The sequence below is a fragment of the Mustela erminea genome, chromosome 13 (assembly GCF_009829155.1).
Source record: "Mustela erminea isolate mMusErm1 chromosome 13, mMusErm1.Pri, whole genome shotgun sequence".
NCBI classification, from domain to species: Eukaryota; Metazoa; Chordata; class Mammalia; order Carnivora; family Mustelidae; genus Mustela; species Mustela erminea.
In genome coordinates, this window is record NC_045626.1 from 77,173,683 (window position 1) to 77,194,101 (window position 20,419).

Genomic DNA, 20,419 nt, shown 5'->3' on the forward strand with positions numbered 1-20,419 from the left:
CATTCCTTTAACAGAATAGATGCTAAACATTGACTAAGGACAGCCAGGTGTTAGGGGTGTAATGGTGAACATGGCATCATCTTCCCCCTCACGGACTTCGTGTTCCAGTGGGGAAGGCGGGCGATAAACACTATACCAAAATTAGAAAATCTTTTATGTTTGTAATATTAACGTTTGTGTGGTATGCTGAAAAATTAAAAGTGGGATGGGGTAAATGGAACATGTCAGTGGAACATGTCAGAGATAAGTAGGGTGAAAAGGACAAATCCAGTTGGTTCTCCTTTCCTTGTTTTTTTGCCGTTTTTTTTTTTTTTTTTATTTGAAGGCACTGTGTTTCCCCCCCCCCCCAAATCTTCTAATGAATGTCAGAATTAAAGAAAAGATAGAATTTATAGGAGAGAGATTAACTAAAGCTCCTAAAATAGCTCTTTGTTTCCGAAAACCTTGTTCTGCCATCTATCTTATGATTGGGGATGGTGGGGGTGAGGGGGGCAGGAAACACTCCAGAACTTGCTTGCATAGCCCTTGCCACTATGGGGAATGTGCCCTAATGTGACCTCAAGCACAGGCTGATTTATTTTTAAAAAAATACATAGGAAAAGATTTTCTTGTTTTTCTTTCTTCTTCTTCTTCTTTTTTTTTTTTTTAATTTTCTTGTTTTTCTTAATGGTTTTTGCCAATGAACAGTAGATCTTAATATATAACTTCTGATTTGTCATTATTGAACGTGGTGGGTATAGGGGGTGAGATGATTTCATAATACTGTATCAGAAAATATTAATAAAGGCACTCATTAACATATTTTTCAGACAGAACAATCTCCACTTTTAAAGCCTCTTCATTTAACTCAAACATCGAGCAGTTTCTTCGTGGCCTTTATTATGCTAGGTGCTCTCTTTTCAAGAGTCATTTTCTACACATCTGTTCAGCAAATATTTATTGTGTGCCTACAGTGTGCTTGGCACTGTGCTATGTTCCCAGGTATATCATGTATATCCAGCAACATAGACTGAAATCCAACGACTTATTAATACCTTTTGTAAAGAAGAAAAATTATGTTTTTTAAAAAGATTTTATTTATTTGAGAGAGAAAGAGAGATTGAGCAGGAGGGCGATGGAAAGAGAATTTGAAGCAGACTCCGCGCTGAGTGCAGAGCCCGACGCGTCGCTCGATCCACAGTTGTGAGATCATGACCTGAGCCGAAACCGAGAGTCGGCTGCTCAGCTGACTGGGCCATCCAAGCTGCCCCAGAAAAATTACATTTTGTGAGGGTCAGAAAAGGAATATTTTCCATAAGTTATAAGAAGGAGGAGAATTAGCCCCCAAAGATAGATGTGACCACATACTTCATAGTCTTGGATTTGACTAAGTTTCACATAGTCCTTTCAAAATATGACATCCAGATTTTAAGCTAGTTTACTCTCTCTGGTGCACCTGTTAAGATATGTATTGAACCTTCTAATTCTTTGTTTCCTGACCTCTCATGTCTGGTCTCTTTGTCTCTATGCTGCATTCCATATGAGCACTTCTCCAACTGCACATCTCATTTTAACGCAGGTTCTGATTCAGTGGATGGGGGACAGAGCCAGATTTCTGTATTTCTTTCTTCTTCTTCTTCTTTTTTTGAATTGTATTTATTTGAGAGCGAGCACAGGTGGGGAGAGGGGCAGAGAGAGAGGGAGAAGCAGACTCCCTAATGAGCAGGGAGCCCAAAGCCGGGCTCGATCCCAGGACTCTGAGATCATGACCTGAGCTAAAGGCATATGCTTGACCCACTGAGCCATTCAGGTGCCCCAGAGATTCTGTATTTCTAACCAACTCCCAGGTGATGCTGATGCTGCCAGTCTACAGATCACACTTTGAGAAGTATGGTTCTATATGATTTCTTCATATCTAACTGCCGCTTCACTAATTTTCTCTTTGGCTGTGTCTAATATTCTATTTAATGTACCCAGTGAGTTTTAAACTTCAAATTCAGTAACAATGCTTTTCATTTTTAAATTTCTGTCTGGTTCCTTTTAAATGTGTGTGGTCCTTTTTCCAGAGTATTCTATTCTTTTATTAGAGTTTCTACTCATTTACCTTGATACTAAATCAAATTATTTTATGGCCCATTTTAGATTGTTCTTTTATCTGCAGATTTTTGATTTTGTTTTTGAAGATTTTATTTATTTATTTGACTGAGAGAGAAGTACAGTAGGCAGAGAGGCAGGCAGAGAGGCAGGCAGAGAGAGAGGCAGGGAAGCAGGCTCCCCTGAGTAGAGAGCCTGATGCAGGGCTCGATCCCAGGACCCTGAGATCATGACCCGAGCCAAAGGAAGAGGCTTAACCCACTGAGCCAACCAGGTGCCCCTTATCTGCAGTTTTTGGAAGGCTCATTTTCCCATTTCTTTTATATGATGATGATCCTCCGTGTAGTTTGGGTGGTTTCTTTTTCTTCGTTATGTATAGTTCCTGGTTTTTACTTTTTTTTTTTTGGTGAACTGATTTCTAGTAGGGACTGTGTGTGTGTGTGTGTCTGTTGCTTTGTCTGTCCTGTGTGTCCTGGATTGTGAAAATGCTTCCATAAGATGTTCTCCTTTTGTGTCTGCCAGGGCCCTAAGGGCTCAGTGATCCTGGGCCAGTATTGATGTTGATTTCTTGTTTTATAGTTCCTACCCTATACAGGATACTATAAATGCAGACATGCTAGCTGGGATTATAGTCTTAATCTCTGGCTGTTTTTTTCCCACTAAAGGGTCCTGGCCAAATGTGAGCATCCTTGTCATTTTCTGGTGGTAGAGAGTTTCCAGTTTGCCCATTTCTTTTTGGCTTGAGGCTATGGCTCTTTTTCTGCACAGATATGGCCCATATAAGTCCTTTTTTTGGGGGGGGGGGGTAAAGATTGATTTATTTCAGAAAGAAAGAGAGAGATTGTGAGCAGGGAGATGGGCTGAGGGAGAGACTCTTAAGCAGACTTCTGACTGAGTGTGGAGCCCAATGCAGGGCTCAATCTCATAACCCTGAAATCAGGGCCTGCGCCGATTGAATCAGACACTTAACTGACTGAGCCACTCAGGTGCTCCCATAAGCCCTTCTTTTCAGACTTTCCTGTTGTACTCAACTGACTACTTGTCTAGAGGTTTATATCCCTGGCTTTTGTTCCATCCTGTGACTATCTCACCTGTTACCAGCTGGTGTATTTCATGTTGATTTCTCCTTCCTTCTATTGAAGATTGTCTGGCTCTTTTTCTAATCTCGACCATATGGGCTAGCTTTCAGCATGATGGAGTTTTCAAGAGAAATCTTATTTTATAGTACAGAATTTCTAAATCATAATTCTTTCACAGAGAGTGGCTCCTACCCCTATATTAATCATACTCCTCACTCAGAAATGGGATTCTATTTTAGTCTTCCAAAGATAAATTAGTATATAGTGGAAAGAGAATTAAACTTCTGCTAGAAAGAAGATGATATGATAAATACAAACATCCACAGGAGTGTGTGCATGCTTTGAGCACGAAAGAAGAATATTCAACACAGATTGGGCTGTATCTCACTAGTCTTCACTAACTGCAGGATCAGTCGGAAACATGGATCTCATGTGAGGAATAACAATAATAGGTGATTTTTATACAGTGTTTACTGTGTGCTAAGGAATATGTTAAGCACTTTGTATAGATTTTTTTTTTTTTAAACCTCCCAACAGCCCTTTGAGGAAGTTATCTCTGTGTTGAAAATGAGGCTCAGAGAGGTTACGTGACTTTCCCGAAGTCACAGAGCTGATGGTAAGTGGTAGAGTTGGGATTTGAACCCACTCAGATTCCAAAGTAATGTGCTGTCAGTCATAATGCTTCCATATTCATATCATCTGTGAATTTCCATACATTTTCTCAGTCTTTATCTGAGTTTTTTGAGATGGAAAACTTCTCTTTCTGATTCTTATAAAATATGATTTCCATTAATTTTTTTTTTCTTGAAGGAAGTATTGGGTAATTGAAATCAATTGGATTTGAAGCTATGTTGGTTAGAAGTATTGGGTAATTGAAATCAATTGGATTTGAAGCTATGTTGGTGGAAGTACACATGGGATGTGGGCTGAAGCATTCAATGTAATTTTTCTTTCCATCAGCTAATTTTTAAAGTATTAAGAAAGTAGATTCTGATCCTACCAGTAAAGATTTAAATTCTCTTGAGAGCTTGGAGGTGTTAAATGAATTTCTGGTAGTGCATTTTACGTTTTCAGTCTCTCACCTCATCTCCGTGCACCTGAAGCTCTGTGAATGCTCCTTTGTACCTCCCAGGAGCAGCCAGACCTCCTCCTTGTGTCTTCCTTTCCCCTTCCCCCACACCACCCCTTCACCTCTCCATTCATTCCCCAGTGTGGCCGCTTGGATGTGGTTGTCACCGGGGTACTTTGCAAATAGCCAAATTCTTTTGAGCCAGTAAGTAGAGACCAGACTGCTGCTCCTATCTGGTGCACAGCTTAGTTCAGAAAACAAAGAGTTAAAAAGGAAGCCTGGACTGTGACCGGCTGCGACAACGGTCCTAGGGGGCGCTGTAGCGAGCTCCGGCAGTGACTCATGCTGCTCTGTCACTTGGCTCAGCAGTGGCCCCTGCCACGCAGGCGGCCAGGTGGGGTTAAAGCCAGAACACGCACCGAGTGGGGAGCATGAAGCCTGCACTGCGGGGGCTGTGATGCCCGGCTCGCCAACTCCACTGGCCGGTTCGCCACAGACGGACGCCTCAGCCTGCAGCCATGGCAACGCTTCTGGCCTGCTACACCCCCTGGAGCCCACCACAATGGGCAGCCTCCTGGTGACTGATGGCCGAGTGTCCTCCTCCCTGACCGAGAGAGTGTAGTAGGTCTGCAGAAAGTGGAGAAGATGTAAGATGCTCCTAGCCCGGAGTCATGCCTTAACGAGGTAGGACGCAGACGGCCATCGGTGCATTTACACCATCAGTGCGCTGGGATGCTGTAAATCATCGGGAAGAACTTTATTTGGCTGGTGTTTCATTATGCTGATTAAACTGCGGTGGATTTGGGCGGCATGATTGAGGTGGGGAGGAGGGATAATGAACTAAAAAAAAAAAAAAAAGTGGTTGGTAAGAGCTCTCAGCACACTCTTCTGGCTATGAATGAGCCAGACTGCAGTGCTATCCTAACATGAGTTACATACCTCCCAGGTCCTCTTTCCTGCTCCTTCCTGTCATCCCGCTTAATCCATGAAATGCAGACATGCCATCTTATTTCAGTGACTAACATTAAATATTAATGATCTGGAGCTGTCCAGAGGAGGAAATACATAGGTGTGCGTTGGTTGGCACTCTGGCACGAGCCAGGCTGATGCTCTGTCGAAGTGTTCTGGAAATATCAGGAAGGAGCAGCTGGCTCCCACGAGTTCCCCAAAGTGCTTTCGTACCATCAAGTGACCTGTTTGAGTTTCTCCTTCAGTTTACCCCAACGGGGAAGGCAGCCCGTCTGCCAGCTGGTGGCCATGTTGGCAGAGAAGGGGTTAATCTCTTGTTGCTGTAAGAGCCGAGGTCTGCCTGTGTGAGCTAGATTGAAAGCAGGCGCTGCAGTGCCATCGCTAAGGCTGAAGGAGTAGGACGATTTTCTCCGCAACAGTGTTGAATCCGTCTGAATTTTTCTCTCCCTCTCTTCTTGTTTTTCTCCAACCAGCTCCTCCCCCCTTCGTTCCCACCCTCAAGTCTGATGATGACACCTCCAATTTTGATGAACCAGAGAAGAATTCGTGGGTTTCATCCTCTCCGTGCCAGCTGAACCTCTCAGGTTTCTCGGGCGAAGAACTGCCGTTTGTGGGGTTTTCGTATAGCAAGGCACTGGGGATTCTTGGTAGATCTGAGTAAGTGAAGATTTGACTTTCTAAAGACCTGTACTGATGTGAGGCATAGAGAGCCCAAAGGTGGTGGTGGTGGTGGTGGGTGGGTGGTGGTGGGGGGCAGTGCAGTGAAGGGAAGCTGTTAATCAACCTGCATTTGGGAAGCAATTTACCTGTCTGGGCTTTGGTGGGGTAGATGGTTCATATTCTCATTTTGCTGTGTTTAACGTTCCTCTTCCTGTCCCCAGCATCATAATCGTCCATTGGGTACTTTGGGTTAGTTTTTCAGTGTTTGGTGTTCTTTCGAGGGGAGGAAAGAGTGGGGGATATCTGGCAGTGCAGATCCTTGGTGGAAGGAGAAACGTGCAGGGTTCAAAGGAGCCGTCCGTCTATTTATCCCTCTGTGTTTCCATCTCGCAGGTGGGTGGGTGGAGGTTGCTGTCTTGGCTGTATTGAACGAGATCTCATAAGCTAAAGGTTTCCTGACGGGCTTCGCCGAGCTGCAAGTGGCTCTGTCAGCGCTCTAACAGATAGATGGTGCTCGGCTCCACTCGAAGTCTGCTGTGAGATCGGGGATCTGGCAGCTGAGCTGCTCTGAGCTGGTGGAGCGCTGGCGGCCAGAGAGAGCCCCATTACCGAGAGCCACTGAGAGGGAGTGCGATGTAGCCGAGCCATTGATTCCCAGAAACTGGGCTTCACAGGGAAAACAAACAAACCAACCCGGAGCCTAGAAAATGGAAGTAGAAACATCACTGTAAACCTCTCAACATGACAGGTCTTTTCTCCATTCTTGAAAAAGCTCATGAAAAACGCATTCACACCGCACCCGGGACTGGAGGGTCCTGGCTTCCAGCCTCCGGGCATTTCTATAAAATGCAGTAGCTTCTGTGGATATAGGAGCTCCGTGTCTTGCTTCGTTTTGTGATCCTGTGACATTCTGCGTTCAGAGGCACGAGTTCCCCAGGAAGGTCTTGGACCGGCTGTGTTATCCCCTCAATGCCCTGGCTTTCTCACTTGGAGGCTGTGGGGGTAACATTAGGTAATTAGTTGCTGCCCACTTAGGAGACAAGCAGAATTTGATTTTCTCCTTGGCAGCATCCATTCCCGATTTGTTGTGCCTGTTCAGAGATCGATTTGAAGGCATGCGTTGGTTCTTGGATGGTGTCTCCCCATGGGTGCTATTTTGACACTGATGTTCCTCAAAAGATTTCAGACCATCGTCGGGGGACTGGGCACTTGAGATGAAATAAGGTAGTGGGCTGCGAGTAAATGGGAGAGAGATTTTTGTATTGAAAGATGCTGAGGTGGTCCTACTTTCCTTCTCCCCTGGGCTCTGGGTTTAACATCCGGGTTTGGATTTTGGTAGCATTGGCTGTGCCTTTCTGGCTTATTTGCTCTGCAACTCCAAAAACAGTCTGGATGGTAGGAGAGCAGGCAGAGAGCTAACTAGCTGTTGAATGTGCCATCAGATGGATTTGAAATGGCCCAGTAGGGCATTTGAAGAACAGGGCAGAAGTGGAGGCCCGGCGCTAAAGGACGCGTGGTTGGTGGGCAACTTAACGTGGACACGTGCAGCACCCTGAAGGTCACACATTGGACTGGAGGAAGGTGTGTGGGGAGTTCCAGTTCTGGTTAGCAGTGGGCTGGCCGCCTCAGAATGAAAGCTTGCTTGGGGTGCTACTGATCTGAAAAACTAGGGAGGATTTGAGGGAATTCGATTTTCAGGGCAAAGGCAGAATGCTGGGGGGATCTTAGCCATTGCAATCAATCGGAAGCAGTGTGTGATGAATGGCTTATCACACGGGAAGCCTGGAACTGCATCTGCCCTTCACAGAAAGCTCAGTTAAGGGAGCTCTCTGACAGCTCTCTGACATCTCAGTCTTCAGGCCCAGGGACTCCATAAATATTTGTTGGTATAATTTGCTCATGATCCTTTCCCCCAGATTGTGTTTATACTGCTCATTGTATTTGAAGATAGGCTATTTCACCTTTGATAGTTCACAGTACATCTCTAGAGCACAACACGAGTGTCTGCTCGTGCCCCAACAGAATGCTGAATGAGATTCTCATAAAAAAAGAAAAAAAAGTCCACACAAACAAAAGCACGTATTTCTTACCTGGAAGATGGGACTGGAGTATTCCTGCTTTTGGGGAACTTTAATTTCTTTGCCCTGGCAGTTTGGGGTTGGAATCAGAAAGAAATTCTTTCATCCCTTGTCTTTGAATGTGATCTTGCTGTCGGATTTGGCTCTTCGGCCATGGGCAGCCCTGCGGGTAAAAGCCTACCGCGTCCTTGTAGAAATCCACTCCACCTGTTGGATGTAGGTGACCCTGGACCAATGGCATTATCATTATTTAGAAATTCATTAAAAGAGGCAGTGGTGAAATTAATCAGAAGCCTCTGCAGTTCTGCGGACATATAGACAAAATTCATTTAGAGGTGGGAGGAGGCATTTTCGGGGGGGTGCCACTGGGGACCTGCTGCATCTTCCCAACATCTCCTTCTCCCCTCCCCACTCTCAGAATCACAGGTTTTTATTTACACACAGGGATTACCTGTGCCGTTACTCACTCTTCACACTGCCGAGGAGATGGCAGATGCTGGGTGCTGCGCTGGGGAAATTGACCCCAGATCTGTTACCAGCGAACTGAATGAAATGTTCAGAGGTGGAGCTGAATGAATGGGGAGTTTTCACAGAGGCTCTGGTCGTGAGAATGATTTTAATTGTTTTGATCGTTCGTTGCTTTTTAGGATCCTTTTTTGGGACCCCAGACAGTTTTTAAGCCCGCCATGGAGCGCATCATTATTTTAAGCTTAGCAAGAATCTTGATCTCAGCATTCTGTGTCTGAAGTATCGTGGGCGTTGCTCGCAGCTTGAGTTGGAGGGAGCAGGAGAGATTCGACAAGACCGGTTTTGGTTGTCTTTGGGGTGGGATTCTGGCGAAGCTGGTGCTGGAGTGAGGGAGTTTCTGTCTCGTGCCTCTTTCTTTTTAACTGCCAGTAACCCAGGCCACATCCCCAAGCTCTGGATGCCTGGGTGTTTCTCTGAGCCTCTGTTTGCTTGAATTTTACAATATGTTAAAGGTTTAAAAATAAAATGGATCCCAGCTCCCTTCCCTCCCTTGTCAGCAGAGGTACATTTCTTTAGGTCCCTTCTTCTTCCTAGATTGGAGATATTGTCTCATTTAAGCCCTGGCTGAAACCATGCCTTTCTGCAAACCTTCAGTATAAACTCTAGAAGGGAAAAACCAGTCGGTTTTATATTTTGTGTCAGTTTTACACATGCTGGTTTGATGCTTTTGGAGAACTAGGAAATCTTGGAGGAGCAAAGAGATCTCGATGAGGTTGGAATATGTGGGATGCCAGTGTCTGAATAGGCTGTTTTTTAGGAAGGGGGGCTCTCTCTTCCTTTTGGCTCAGGCCTCTTTCCTTTTCCTTCTGGGTGATCGGAAGTTTCATTTGGGAGCCAACCATCTAAACACGGTGGAGGAACAAAAAATGACTTCCACCATTGCTTCCCAGATTTTTGGTACCAGTTTTTGGTACCTCTTCCTTGCTCTGTCGGCGAACCTTTGCATGCCCATTTCCTCAACTGCAAAGTGAGGGCAGGGGGGAATGATCCCTTTCTCTTAGGGCTTTTGGGAGGATTATACGAAACCCATAAAGCACTTGATCTAGGACTTGGGACATGGAAAATTCTCAGTAAATGTTCACTGTTATTATTTTTGTTATTGCTAGTTTCCTGGTCTGTATGTGTCTAGTGTCCCTCTGTTTATACCGAGAGGCTATGGAAGGACCTCAGCAGTAATTAAGTAGTCCAGTTGTGCCAGAGCAGAAACCCAACCTCCCAGATCCCAGGAATTTTCTGCTAGAGAAGCTTAAACATCCTGACCGACCACAAGCTCATATGCAGTGGCCAGATACTTGCAGGTAAAAGGCAGTTGTGGGGGCGGAGTGGATTGGGGGATAGAATTAGAAGGCCCAGTCTAGAATGGGTGCCTTTCCATCAAATTGAACAAGTCAAGGCATATATGTGTGAAACAGTCCAGAGGACACAGGGCAAACAACTTTCCTGAAGAACATCATGGTACAAATGGGGTATCTGACTGTTTGAGGAGTCAGGAGAGGAAGGCAGCCTTCCTGATAGGGTCACTTAATGGGTAATGTTAACTCACAGTTCTTGCCAAGTTACAGTGATGATCTTTTTTTTTTTTTTTTTTTTTTAAGATTTTTAAATTTATTTATTTGACAGAGAGAGATCACAAGTAGGCAGAGAGGCAAGCAGAGTGAGGGGGGGAAGCAGGCTCACTGCTGAGCAGAAAGCCCAATGTGGGGCTCGATCCCAGGACCCTGGCATCATGACCTGAGCCGAAGGCAGAGGCTTTAACCCACTGAGCCACCCAGGCACCTCCAGTGATGATCTTCACTGGAATGTCTCTCCATTTCCGATCTCAAGAGCTGGGCTGGGTCTGATTCATCCTGGTTCCCTTGGAGCATAGGACATGGTAGACCATCAGTAAATACCTGTGTTGGAGACTGAGTGTGTTTGCATGCTAATTGGAGGTAAAATATTTGGCTTTTTAGAAAACAGTAGATTTGGATGAGGGGAGAGAAACGTAGAGAGCATTTCAGGTAGGTTCAAGTGGTAACAACAGCCCATCCATACAGGGCACCATCACTATACTAGGCTCTGTTCTAAGCACTTTACACTGATGAACTCATTTAAATTGCACAATGACCCACAAAGAAGATAGTGTCATTATTCCCATCTTACATGTAAGGAAACTGAGACATGGAGAGGATAAGCAACTTCGCCAGGATCATGTAGCCCTGAGCCTCTCAGCTAGAAGTTGAATCCCAGATGCTGTGGCAGCTCGAGTCTGTTAGCCACCATTCTATGCCGCTAGGTATCAATGCTGCCGACAGGAAAAATTAGGGAATTTGTGTGGGGTCCCCAGGTTTACATGCTTGTCGGAAGTGGAGGCCCATTGTGGGGAATGATGAGCAGTGGGGTTGGGGCAGGGTGGAATGAGAGCTGAGAGGCAGTCTAATTGCTGAGTTTTGTTTTCAATCTCTGCAAGTTTTTTGAGTAGGTAGATGATGTAGCTCTTGCATTTAAAAAAAAAAATTCTGCCTCCTCTCATTTGGAGATTCTTCCCTGGGGTGTGTGTGTGCTCACATAAACACATGAGTAGTTATTCTCTCCTGGAAGTTTTTTTGCTTGAGTGTAAGCTTGGTGAGCTGAGGGAACTGTGTTGACCTTGCTCTCTACCAAGGCTTCGGGCTAATCATATGCAAAGCGCTCCATAAGCATTTGGTGAACTGGTCCAAATCATTTTTATGGCTGCAGCTTTCAATTTGTTGATGACTCTATGATCCGTGTCTATGCAAATCTATGTTTTATACTCCCAGCTGCCTTCTGTCATTTATCCTGGGGATGGCTTATTCCAGCAGAAGATGGCCTGAATTCTCGAAGCAGTCCTACTTCTCTTTTACTGAAATACTTGGAAGGGTGGGGAAGTCTTCCCTTAAAAACTGTCTTTATTTCCTTGTCCAACCCAGGGCTGTCTGTTACTGTCCCTGCTACTTCCAGATCCCTATTGCAAAAAGCCTCATCTGTCTTTTGAGTTGTTGTTTTTTTAAATAGTCAGCAACAGTAACAGAATGTGCTATAGTACACAATCGTATGCATCTTCTGTACTTCCTAAATACGTTAAAAAACAAACAAACAAACAAACAACTGTAACTAGCTCTGGCCCGTGGTTTCTGTCCTCCAGGTCTCCGTGTTTCTTCCATTTTTACCATCATCCAGACTAGATATCAGATCTTTGCCTCTGTCTGTTGTGTTGGGTTCTCTCTTCTCATTCAATTTCTTCTTTCCCTTAGTCAAGCACATCTTGTTCTACTTGCCTTATTCTGTTCTCTATTTAGACTGTATGTGCTTGCCTCGCGGGCCTGGCAGGACCATTCTGCCGCCTTCTTGTTTATCTTAAAGATACCTTTAGGAAATCTAATCCAAATGAGCCTAGCCCAATCCTGAAGATTAGGCTCCAAAAGATCTGTCAAGTGCGTTTTTTGCTGGCCTACACATGCTAATTTGCATGGTTGCCTCGGCTCCCTTAAGAAGACAGTAATTGACTAAGTGGTGCTATGTGTTCCCAAGCTCTGCGCCAGTTTGGCACCTCTTCCTTCGCCTAAGTGAATTTCTCGCCATTCTCTCCGTTTTACTTGTCTTTTGTCTCCTGACCTCCGTCACCTTCCTGTCTCTGACCAGCTTCATCAAAGAATAGCCTTCACTCTGTGCCTCTTTTCCAATCTCTCCAACCTTATGGAAACTGCTGTTTGAGAAGCCACTGATTCCACCCGAACTCCAAAGCCAGTGATCCCCACCTTGCCACGTGATACCGTCATTTACCACGTGTGTCTTGAAACTTTGTGCTTGCTTCTCTTCTGCGTTGTGGAAGCTCGGTCTTCCCTCCTACCTCTCTGCCTGCCAGTCTCACTGCTTCCTGGCTGTTGTCTTCTGTTCTGGATTCTTGAAATGCTGTACCATCTCCTCAGGTTCCAGGAATTGCCTTTTTAGCTTGGTCTTGCTTATATGACTTACTCTCTCACTTCCTCTTGACTTTCCTCCCTGTGTGGCCTGTGTTCATTGTGGCCAGGATGTTCTACCAGTTTCTCAATGTCCCTGTCCTCTGTTTACTCCCAACACAGACAGGCTTCTTTGCTCACTCAGTGAGCCAGTAGGGGCAGTTTGGTTTCCTTGTTTCATCAAACTACTACTCTCCCTACCCTTTTAGACAAGAAAACAGAGTCATCTGAAGCTACTTTCCATCTTCCCCCTTTAGCCCATCGTTTGCCAGGTCCTGTCTCTAAGCTGGACCTCTAGGATGACACTTGCGTTTACGCCTTTCTTTCTGTTCCTTACTGCCACCCCTCATAGAGCTTTGCTTGGACTGGTGCAGTAGTCTCCTAACCAATTTCCCTGCCTCCAGTTTCCCAGCTTTGATCCATTCTCCACAGAGGGTGGAATTCTTCCAAAGCTCAAATTGGATGATGTCATTCTCCTACTCAGACCTTCAATGGCATCACAGTGTGCGCAGAATTAATGGCCGCTCCTGAACTTGGTATTCAAGCCTGGTATGCCAAGACCCCAGCCTTCCTTTTCATTCATACTTCCTCCTCCTCCCCTGTGTCTGGGCACACTGCTCAACACTCACTGACGACAGGGACCATCATGTCTTCCACCTCTTGCCTGAAACAGTACGTTGCCCTTGGCAGGTCTTCAAAGAACATTTGTCAAATTGAAGTATACTGAAGTAGCCAGGGATTATGCCAGTTCCTTCTGCACAAGTGCTAATGGAGGCTGTCCTCTAGCGAGCACTTCTTGTGTGCCTAGAGCTGTGCTGAGTGCCTTACATGCATTGTCTCACTCGGTCTTCCCAGTCTGGCCATCACTCTGCGTGGTAGTAGGTATTAACCCTGTTTCCAGAGGAGGACACTGAGCCTCAGGCAGACTGAGTTCTTTTCCTGATTTCTTGCAGGTAGTAACACATTGAAGACTTAGAGCCATCCTTGGCTCCAGGAGCACTGTGCTGTCCTGCCTCTAACAGTTGTGACTTGGCTGGATTGTGCGGGACCTACGGGCTCGCCTAATAATAAGGGTGAAAGAGTGGCTCCTGCTGAGAATTCACTATGGCACTGTTTCAAGCGCTTGACATTCTTGCTTAAACCTAGAAGCGCCCATTGTTTGACAGATAAGGAAACTGATCATGAAGCTTGGTTTTTTTAAGATTTATTTATTATTTGGGGGAGAAGCCAGGGCAGGGCAGAGGCAGAGGGAGGGAGAGAATCCCAAGCAGTCTCCATGCTGAGTGCAGAGCCCGATGCAGGGCTTGATCTCACAACCCTGAGATCATGACCTGAGCCGAAATCAAGAATTGGATGCTCAACCAACTGAGCCACCCAGACGCCCCAAAGCTTGAGTTACTTCTTGAAGTTCATGCACCTTGCATGTGGCAAAAAATGGCTAACTTTTCCAACTTTTAACTTTAGAGTTGACATAAGTATTATTTGTTTTGGGGCAGAAACTATGGTACACTCCTTAAAAGCCCAGGCTTTGGAATCGAAGATGTGGGTTCCCATCTAGGCTCTGCTGCTCACCACCTGCGTGAAAGAGGCATTTAGCTTCTCCCAGCATCAATCCCATCATGTATAGAGTAGGGGTTGTTATAGCGCTTACCTGCTAGGTTTGTTGGGGGGAACACACGGAGTATGTGGTGTTAGCACCTGGAGCAGTGAGTGTCGTTTCACATTCTTCTTGTTTTGGGGTGAGGATGGGCCGACGGATGCTTTCAATTCTCCCTTTGTCCCTGCTTGAGTTTATAAAGACATCTTGCTGGTTTCTGCCCATTGAGACAATCAGGCTCCACGTGGGGTTCCTGACAGATGTCCTAATATCTCCATCCAATTTTTTACTCTGAATGGAGTCCGTGATGTGTTGGCTAAACCGGTTCCTTCCGTAAAACATGCTCGAGGCTTCTGGTGGGATCTAGATCCAGTGGGGTCTGGAACTTGGTGCTGGGGAAATGGGCTATGCCCAACCTGGGTGGCACGTACTCCCACCCATCCCCCAGTGCTTGAGTGTCCCCTAAAGGGGACAATGCGTGTGTCATCATGACACTGCTGTCCTAGAACCAGTATATCTGGGCACCTCCCAGGCAAGGGCCAGAAAGCTTTATCGTGCCAGCATTGATTCCGCATACTTCTTGTTTTGGATTCCTTTGTCCACTGTCCACTGTGACCTTTCACTGAGGCTGCCTAGGGCACAGAAATATTTGGCATACCATTCATTCACCCACTCAGTCACTCCGCAAATATACTGCTCTAGGCCTTGCGGCATAACTGAACAAGACAGACAGGGTCCCTGCCCTCAAGAAGCTAGCTTTCTGTTGGGGGAGACAGAGGATAAATAAGTTCATAAATAAGAGATTTGTGGATGATGGTGAGGGCTGCAAAGAAATTAGAACCTGGGGTAGGGAATGACCACCTAGATCCCCGAGGCCAGGACTAGCCTGCAGGTGTCCAGTGAGCACAGAACCCGGAGGCTGGAGCTTCTGGGCGCATGGGGAGCTGGGTTTTGAGGTTGGATGGGCCTTCAGGTTTGGATTCTGAGTGGGGACGTGGTACGTGTGGTTCTCATTGACTGAGTGTGGTGGATGGAAAGGCAGTAAGAACTGGACTCAACGAGATAAGTTAGGCCCCTGCGGCTGTCCAGGAAGGAGGCGGAAGTATGGCATTAACCCACACAGTGGGGCACTGGCTTAGAGGTGCGGACTGTGTGAGAAGTCCCACCAGTAGCTACATTTCCATTCATTATGTGACTTTAAATAAATGCTTCTAGAGTTACATATTAATCGTTCCAAGCAAATGCTTTAACTCAGCCGGAGACCACTGCTGTGTGTGTGTTTGGGAGAGAGTGGTGTAGATGGGTAGGTAAGGGTGCCCCAAAGCTAGCTAGACTCTGAAAGTTTAGTAGAGCCGTATTTTTAATATTTCCGAGTGTTCATGATGGACACCACTTGTGTATTTTTAAATGGGCTTATAAAGTTAGTTCATAAATTTCAGAATGCTCAATCTTAAAAGCCAATATATTTTCGGAACAGAATGCTGATGAGTGTTTTATTTTTTACACCATATTACATCTTGCTGTTGCATGTATTTTTAGTGCTGTTGGCCACAATTAAGGTAGGGCCCTCAGCTGAGCTAATTTTGATTCCCTGGGTTTAGACTCAAGTATCTGTTCTTGGTTATCTCGAGAAGATCTGTGATTTGTGATCTGTGTCCTCTGGGATCTGGTGGTATCTTCTGCAGTCTCAGGTTCCTCTTCCCAAGGGAATAAATGGTTGGCTTGATGGCTTAAGTGTGATCTTCATTATTATAGCAGTGACCAGAGATACTCAATGCATAGACTTCCTTGAAGATGGAAGTACGGATTATCTCCTTTTCGGCTAGGAAGCATTCTCTTGGTAGCTTTATTAAGGAATTTTTTTGAGTCATGTGGATTATTATAGACACCGGGAAAACTACATTTTATCATTTGTACTTAAATGTTGAAGTTACATGGAAAGCAATTTTTAGGTCACATCTAACACATTTTAAGCAAATACTCTTTCCGCTGCAGCAGAACCCACCGCACCCGACCTTCCCTTGGTGTGTCATATACCATTACCTCTATTAATACTTGTTGGACCCCTGTAATTATAAAGCAGATGTGTATATCAGGAAGAGATGTTGATTTCAGAGTAAATTTTTCTAGAAAATAGAAGCTGGAAAAAAAGAGGAAAACCCAAACTTGGCTTCGTGCTCGAAGAGACAGCACTGCTGTGTGTGGGCGGCTGGCTGCATGTTCCCGCTGCTCAGAAGTGCCTTTTCTCTCCATGGGTATAACTGGCTGTGTATCAGAGATGTGGCCGGGAGGAGTAGGCAAGCAAAGTGTGGGCAGGCTGCATGTTCTTTTATTAGCATCCTTATTGTACTGCATCTCATCGAGCCCCGAGCATGAACCAGCTTGGGTCCCTGAAGTCTGTACTGTTTCCTATTTAATTACCCCGCCTCGAGCCACCAAATGAAGGAGGAAGAGTTGCTCTTGTGTGTGCATTGAGCTGTTCCTGGAGGTGGCTATGGACTGACCTGAATGGAAGTTCTTGGGCACCCGGACTGCACTGGACTCAGCCTTTGAGCTGCCCTCCCAGCATTGCCCTCAGCCAGTCACAGATAGAAGTTACCTTCCCTTGAGTGATCCATTTCCCTTTCTCCTGTAAGCTCACTCCTCTGGGTCTCTGCAGCGCTGTTCTTGGGTTGCTTCTCTTGGGTTTGTCCAAGGCTGACCAGCCGAGAAGTAGCAGAGTCGGGATTTGAACCTATGGCCGTTGGGTTGCAGAACCCAACTTTGAAGCAAAACCCAGTTCTGCTGCCCCACACCAGCACCCACATCATTGTAATGGGGTAGGAGCATGTAGAGGCCATAGGAAAAAGCCATTCCCTTAACTTCAGTGCCATCCTACAGGATTGTTGAGTGAGTTCAGTGACGTAACTTGTAACTCATAAAGTTTCATAAAGTTATAACAAGTATAGTGCCTGATGCGTAGTTAAGTCTCAATGAATGGACACTATTATTGATGACAAAGGTAGTGGCATTAATTCTCTCTCCTACGTTGCTGCTTGTTTGAGGATGGGAATTCTGACTTTCTTAACTAGGAGACTACATGAGAAATAAGTAGAATACAAATATGTTGAACCATACCTGTCTCTAGTATGTTTCTCTTACAGAAGTAATTCGTGGAAATGGCATAGTGACGTATTAAAAATAAGGGTAAGAATATCTTTAATCACTGTCTGAAATCTGCACATTGTCTTGAAATTCATAGTCCACCATGATGAACTTCAGAATTGTGTCCCCATCAAGGAGTGACCAAAAGGCACCAGTACCAAGTGGCCTGGCCAAAATGCCACTTCGAGCCGAATGCTGGGGACAGTCATACCACGAGTTTTAAATCCCTAGACCTGAAATTGCAGGTGCTTTCTTCTAATTAGCATCCTGCTTCTCAATCCTCTTTGTATGTTAGAATCACCCAAGAGCTTAATAAAATGGCGCTGCCCGGCCCCCTCTCCCAGTCAGTCTCTGGTTTAATTGGTCTAGTTGGGTCCTGTATATCAGGGTCTTTTGTTGTTGTTGTTGTTGTTTTTTATAAGACTTTATATTTTTGAGAGCAGTTTTAGGTTCCCAGTGATAGTAGCAAGAGGTGTAGAGGTTTCCTATTTACTCCCAAATGGGCACAGCCTCCCCCATCATCAACATCTCCCACCAAGAGGGTATTCTCGTTATAGTTGCGGAACCTACAGGCACACATCATCATCACACAGTTGACCTTAGAGCTCACTGTTAGTGTGTGGATTATGAGTTTGGACAAATGTGTAAGGACCTGGACCCACCATCATAGTATCCCGTGGAATATTTTCACTGCCTTACATCAGTATTTTATAAAATCTTCCCAGGCGATTCTAATGTGCAGCCCGGTTGAAGACCAGGGAAGTTCCAGAAAGCTGTGAGGACCTTTACCCCTACTTCATTCCTCCAGCCTTAGGTACAGTCTGGGTTCAGTACCAGCATTCTTACCATAGCCTTTTTTTAGTTGTGATTTTTATTTATTCTAAAAAAAAAAAGAGAGAGAGATTTCTTTAGCACCTTTATTCTGAAGAGCTCTTAATTGCTGTACTTAGAACTTCTAAACACTGAACATTTGTCAAGCATCAAAATAGCTATCAAAATAAAAAGAGGGACCTCGACCTCAGGAGGCGAGGAGAGCTGTCTGACGGTCTCCCATGAGTGCAGGTGGGTGGGGGGCGCATATCCCTTGATTCTGGGCCTCATTAATGAGTGACCTAGAAACACTTTTTTTGTTGTTTTTTTTTGTTTTTTTGAATAAGCAATCAGCTTTTATACCTATAGCAACGCACTTTAAAAAGTAAATACTGCTGGATCCTGTCCTTCATTTGTTATCAAGTCTTGGGGCCACTTCCCACCCCAACGTCATGCACCCCCTGTAATCGTTCTTCTAGAAGGTGCTGTGTTCAGGCGCAAAGAGCTATGGCCTTTGCTATTGTCGCTGACCCAGGTCAGGGTGTAACTTAGTAACTAAAGGACCGGGGACCCCATGTGTGGATCATCCCTCCCTCCTTGGGGGGTTTGGGTCTCCTTCTCTAGCCTACCCAACACAGAGAAGTGAGGAATATAGGAAGTAGCAAAGGCAGCCCAAGGTCATGCCAAGCAACGCATTTCATATCAGATTAAAAAGAAAAAGTGTGCATATGTGTGGGTTTTGGCTAGATTTTAGATAGAAAATAGGCTAGTGAGAGCTCTAGAACTAGATTAAAATTTTTTGCCCAAAGTGCTGTCAAAAAATTTGTTTCTGGATTTCAATCTCTCTTGCCCATTTCTGTGAACAATCAACATTTGTTTTAATGTGAATAATAGCACGGAATACTTTCAGCCCCCCGAGTTTTACTATTTCAAACAACTGTTCTAGGCCTGTGCGGCATGTAGTATTTATTTACACTGTTGCATGGGTTGTGGTGATAGAAATGACAATGACGGTAGCCATGGTTGACATTTATTGAGCCCTTATAATGTGCCAGGCGCTGCACCAAGGGTGATATCCGGCTGATCTCATTTAACCCTCACAAGAACTCTTTGAAGTAGGTTGAGAATTATCTCCATTTCACAGATGAGGAGACTGAGGCTCCCTGAGTGGCAGAGTCAGATTTTGAACAGAGCAGCATGCCTCTGGGTGTCCACTGCAGCGTGAATGTAGGGAGCCGTCATGGGGGACAGCCAGCCGGCCAGCTCTGCCGTGCCAGCCCTTCCACTGGGCCAGGGAGAGAGGGCTAAGTTGCTGCAGGAAACAGAACTTATGTAGGCCAGGAAGTAGTTTGGGGCATCAGAGAGCAGAATTTCACTTGCTGGTAAGAAGTGAGTGCTCACCGATGACCGGCTCTTGCAACCTTGTTACCAAGGCAACAAAGATGGGCACGTGGGGCGGTAGTGGGCTCTGTCACATGTCCCTCTGAGCCCAGCAACTCTGGTGGCTATTCCTTTCCCCTTATCTTTCACCCACCCCAGGGTTCATGCCCAGGGTGCCAGTCCCTGAGGGCAGCTGCCCTGAGTGAGAGGTGTCCTCCCCACCCATAACTCACTGTTTCTCAGGATGAGGCAGAGTGTGTGAGTGACATATACATGTATGGGTAAGCGCCTCCTTTCTGTGGAGAGGGTCTCCCTTCTAGCCCCCTCTCGGGAGGCCATGCTGCATTCTTTTCATGATGCCATCCTGGGCACTCTGTCAGGTGTGCTTGTCAGTCCTGACCTCCACCTCTCCGTAGAGTCCAGCAGAGATCATTTGCCACTTGGCAGCTTGCCTTATAGAATGATAGAGGATAAAGAGTTAAGACCCAGCTAGCTTCAGGCTGGAGCCCTGTGTGTAGTCCGTGCTTAGGAAGCGTACCAGTCTCTTATTGCTGCTGTAACATGTTGCCTTAAATAAGTAGCTTAAAACAGCATGAACTATCACCTTGGAGTTCTGGACGCCAGGAATCCAAGATGGGTTTTTCTGGGCTGAAACCAGGATGTAGACAGGGCTGTGCTCTGTGGAGCCTCTAGAAGAGAATCGGTTTCCTTACCTTTCCCAGCTTCTAGAGGCCGCCCACATTCTTTGGTTCCTGGCCCCTTCCTCTGCCTTCAAAGCTAGCAGCATCGCATCTTTGACTCTCTCTCTCTGACCCTGACCTGACTTCTGCTGTCACATTGCCTTCCCTCCTCTACTTTTGTCTCTGAAGGACCCTTGTGATAACATCACATCTGCCCAGAAATCTAAGATAATCTCCCCATCTCAGAACTCTTACTTTAGCCCCTCTGCAAAGTCCCTTTTGAGTCCCTTGACTCAATGCCAAGTAATGGATTCACAGGTTCTGGGGATCAGGAGACAGACAAATTAGGGGTGGGGGACTTACTTGGCTCACCATAATAAGCATTAGCTGGGG

At 45.7% G+C, this 20,419-nt stretch overlaps 1 protein-coding gene across 7 annotated transcripts in view; it reads left to right on the forward strand.

Moving 5' to 3' along the window:
• CIT (citron rho-interacting serine/threonine kinase) overlaps positions 1-20,419 on the forward strand; it is a 165,338-nt gene that overhangs the window by 57,324 nt on the left and 87,595 nt on the right. For all 7 annotated transcript variants that reach the window (XM_032309532.1, XM_032309533.1, XM_032309531.1 and 4 more), the window contains exon 10: positions 5,664-5,847. In XM_032309532.1, coding sequence (XP_032165423.1) covers positions 5,664-5,847 — 184 coding nt within the window. The remainder of the gene's footprint in view (positions 1-5,663; positions 5,848-20,419) is intronic.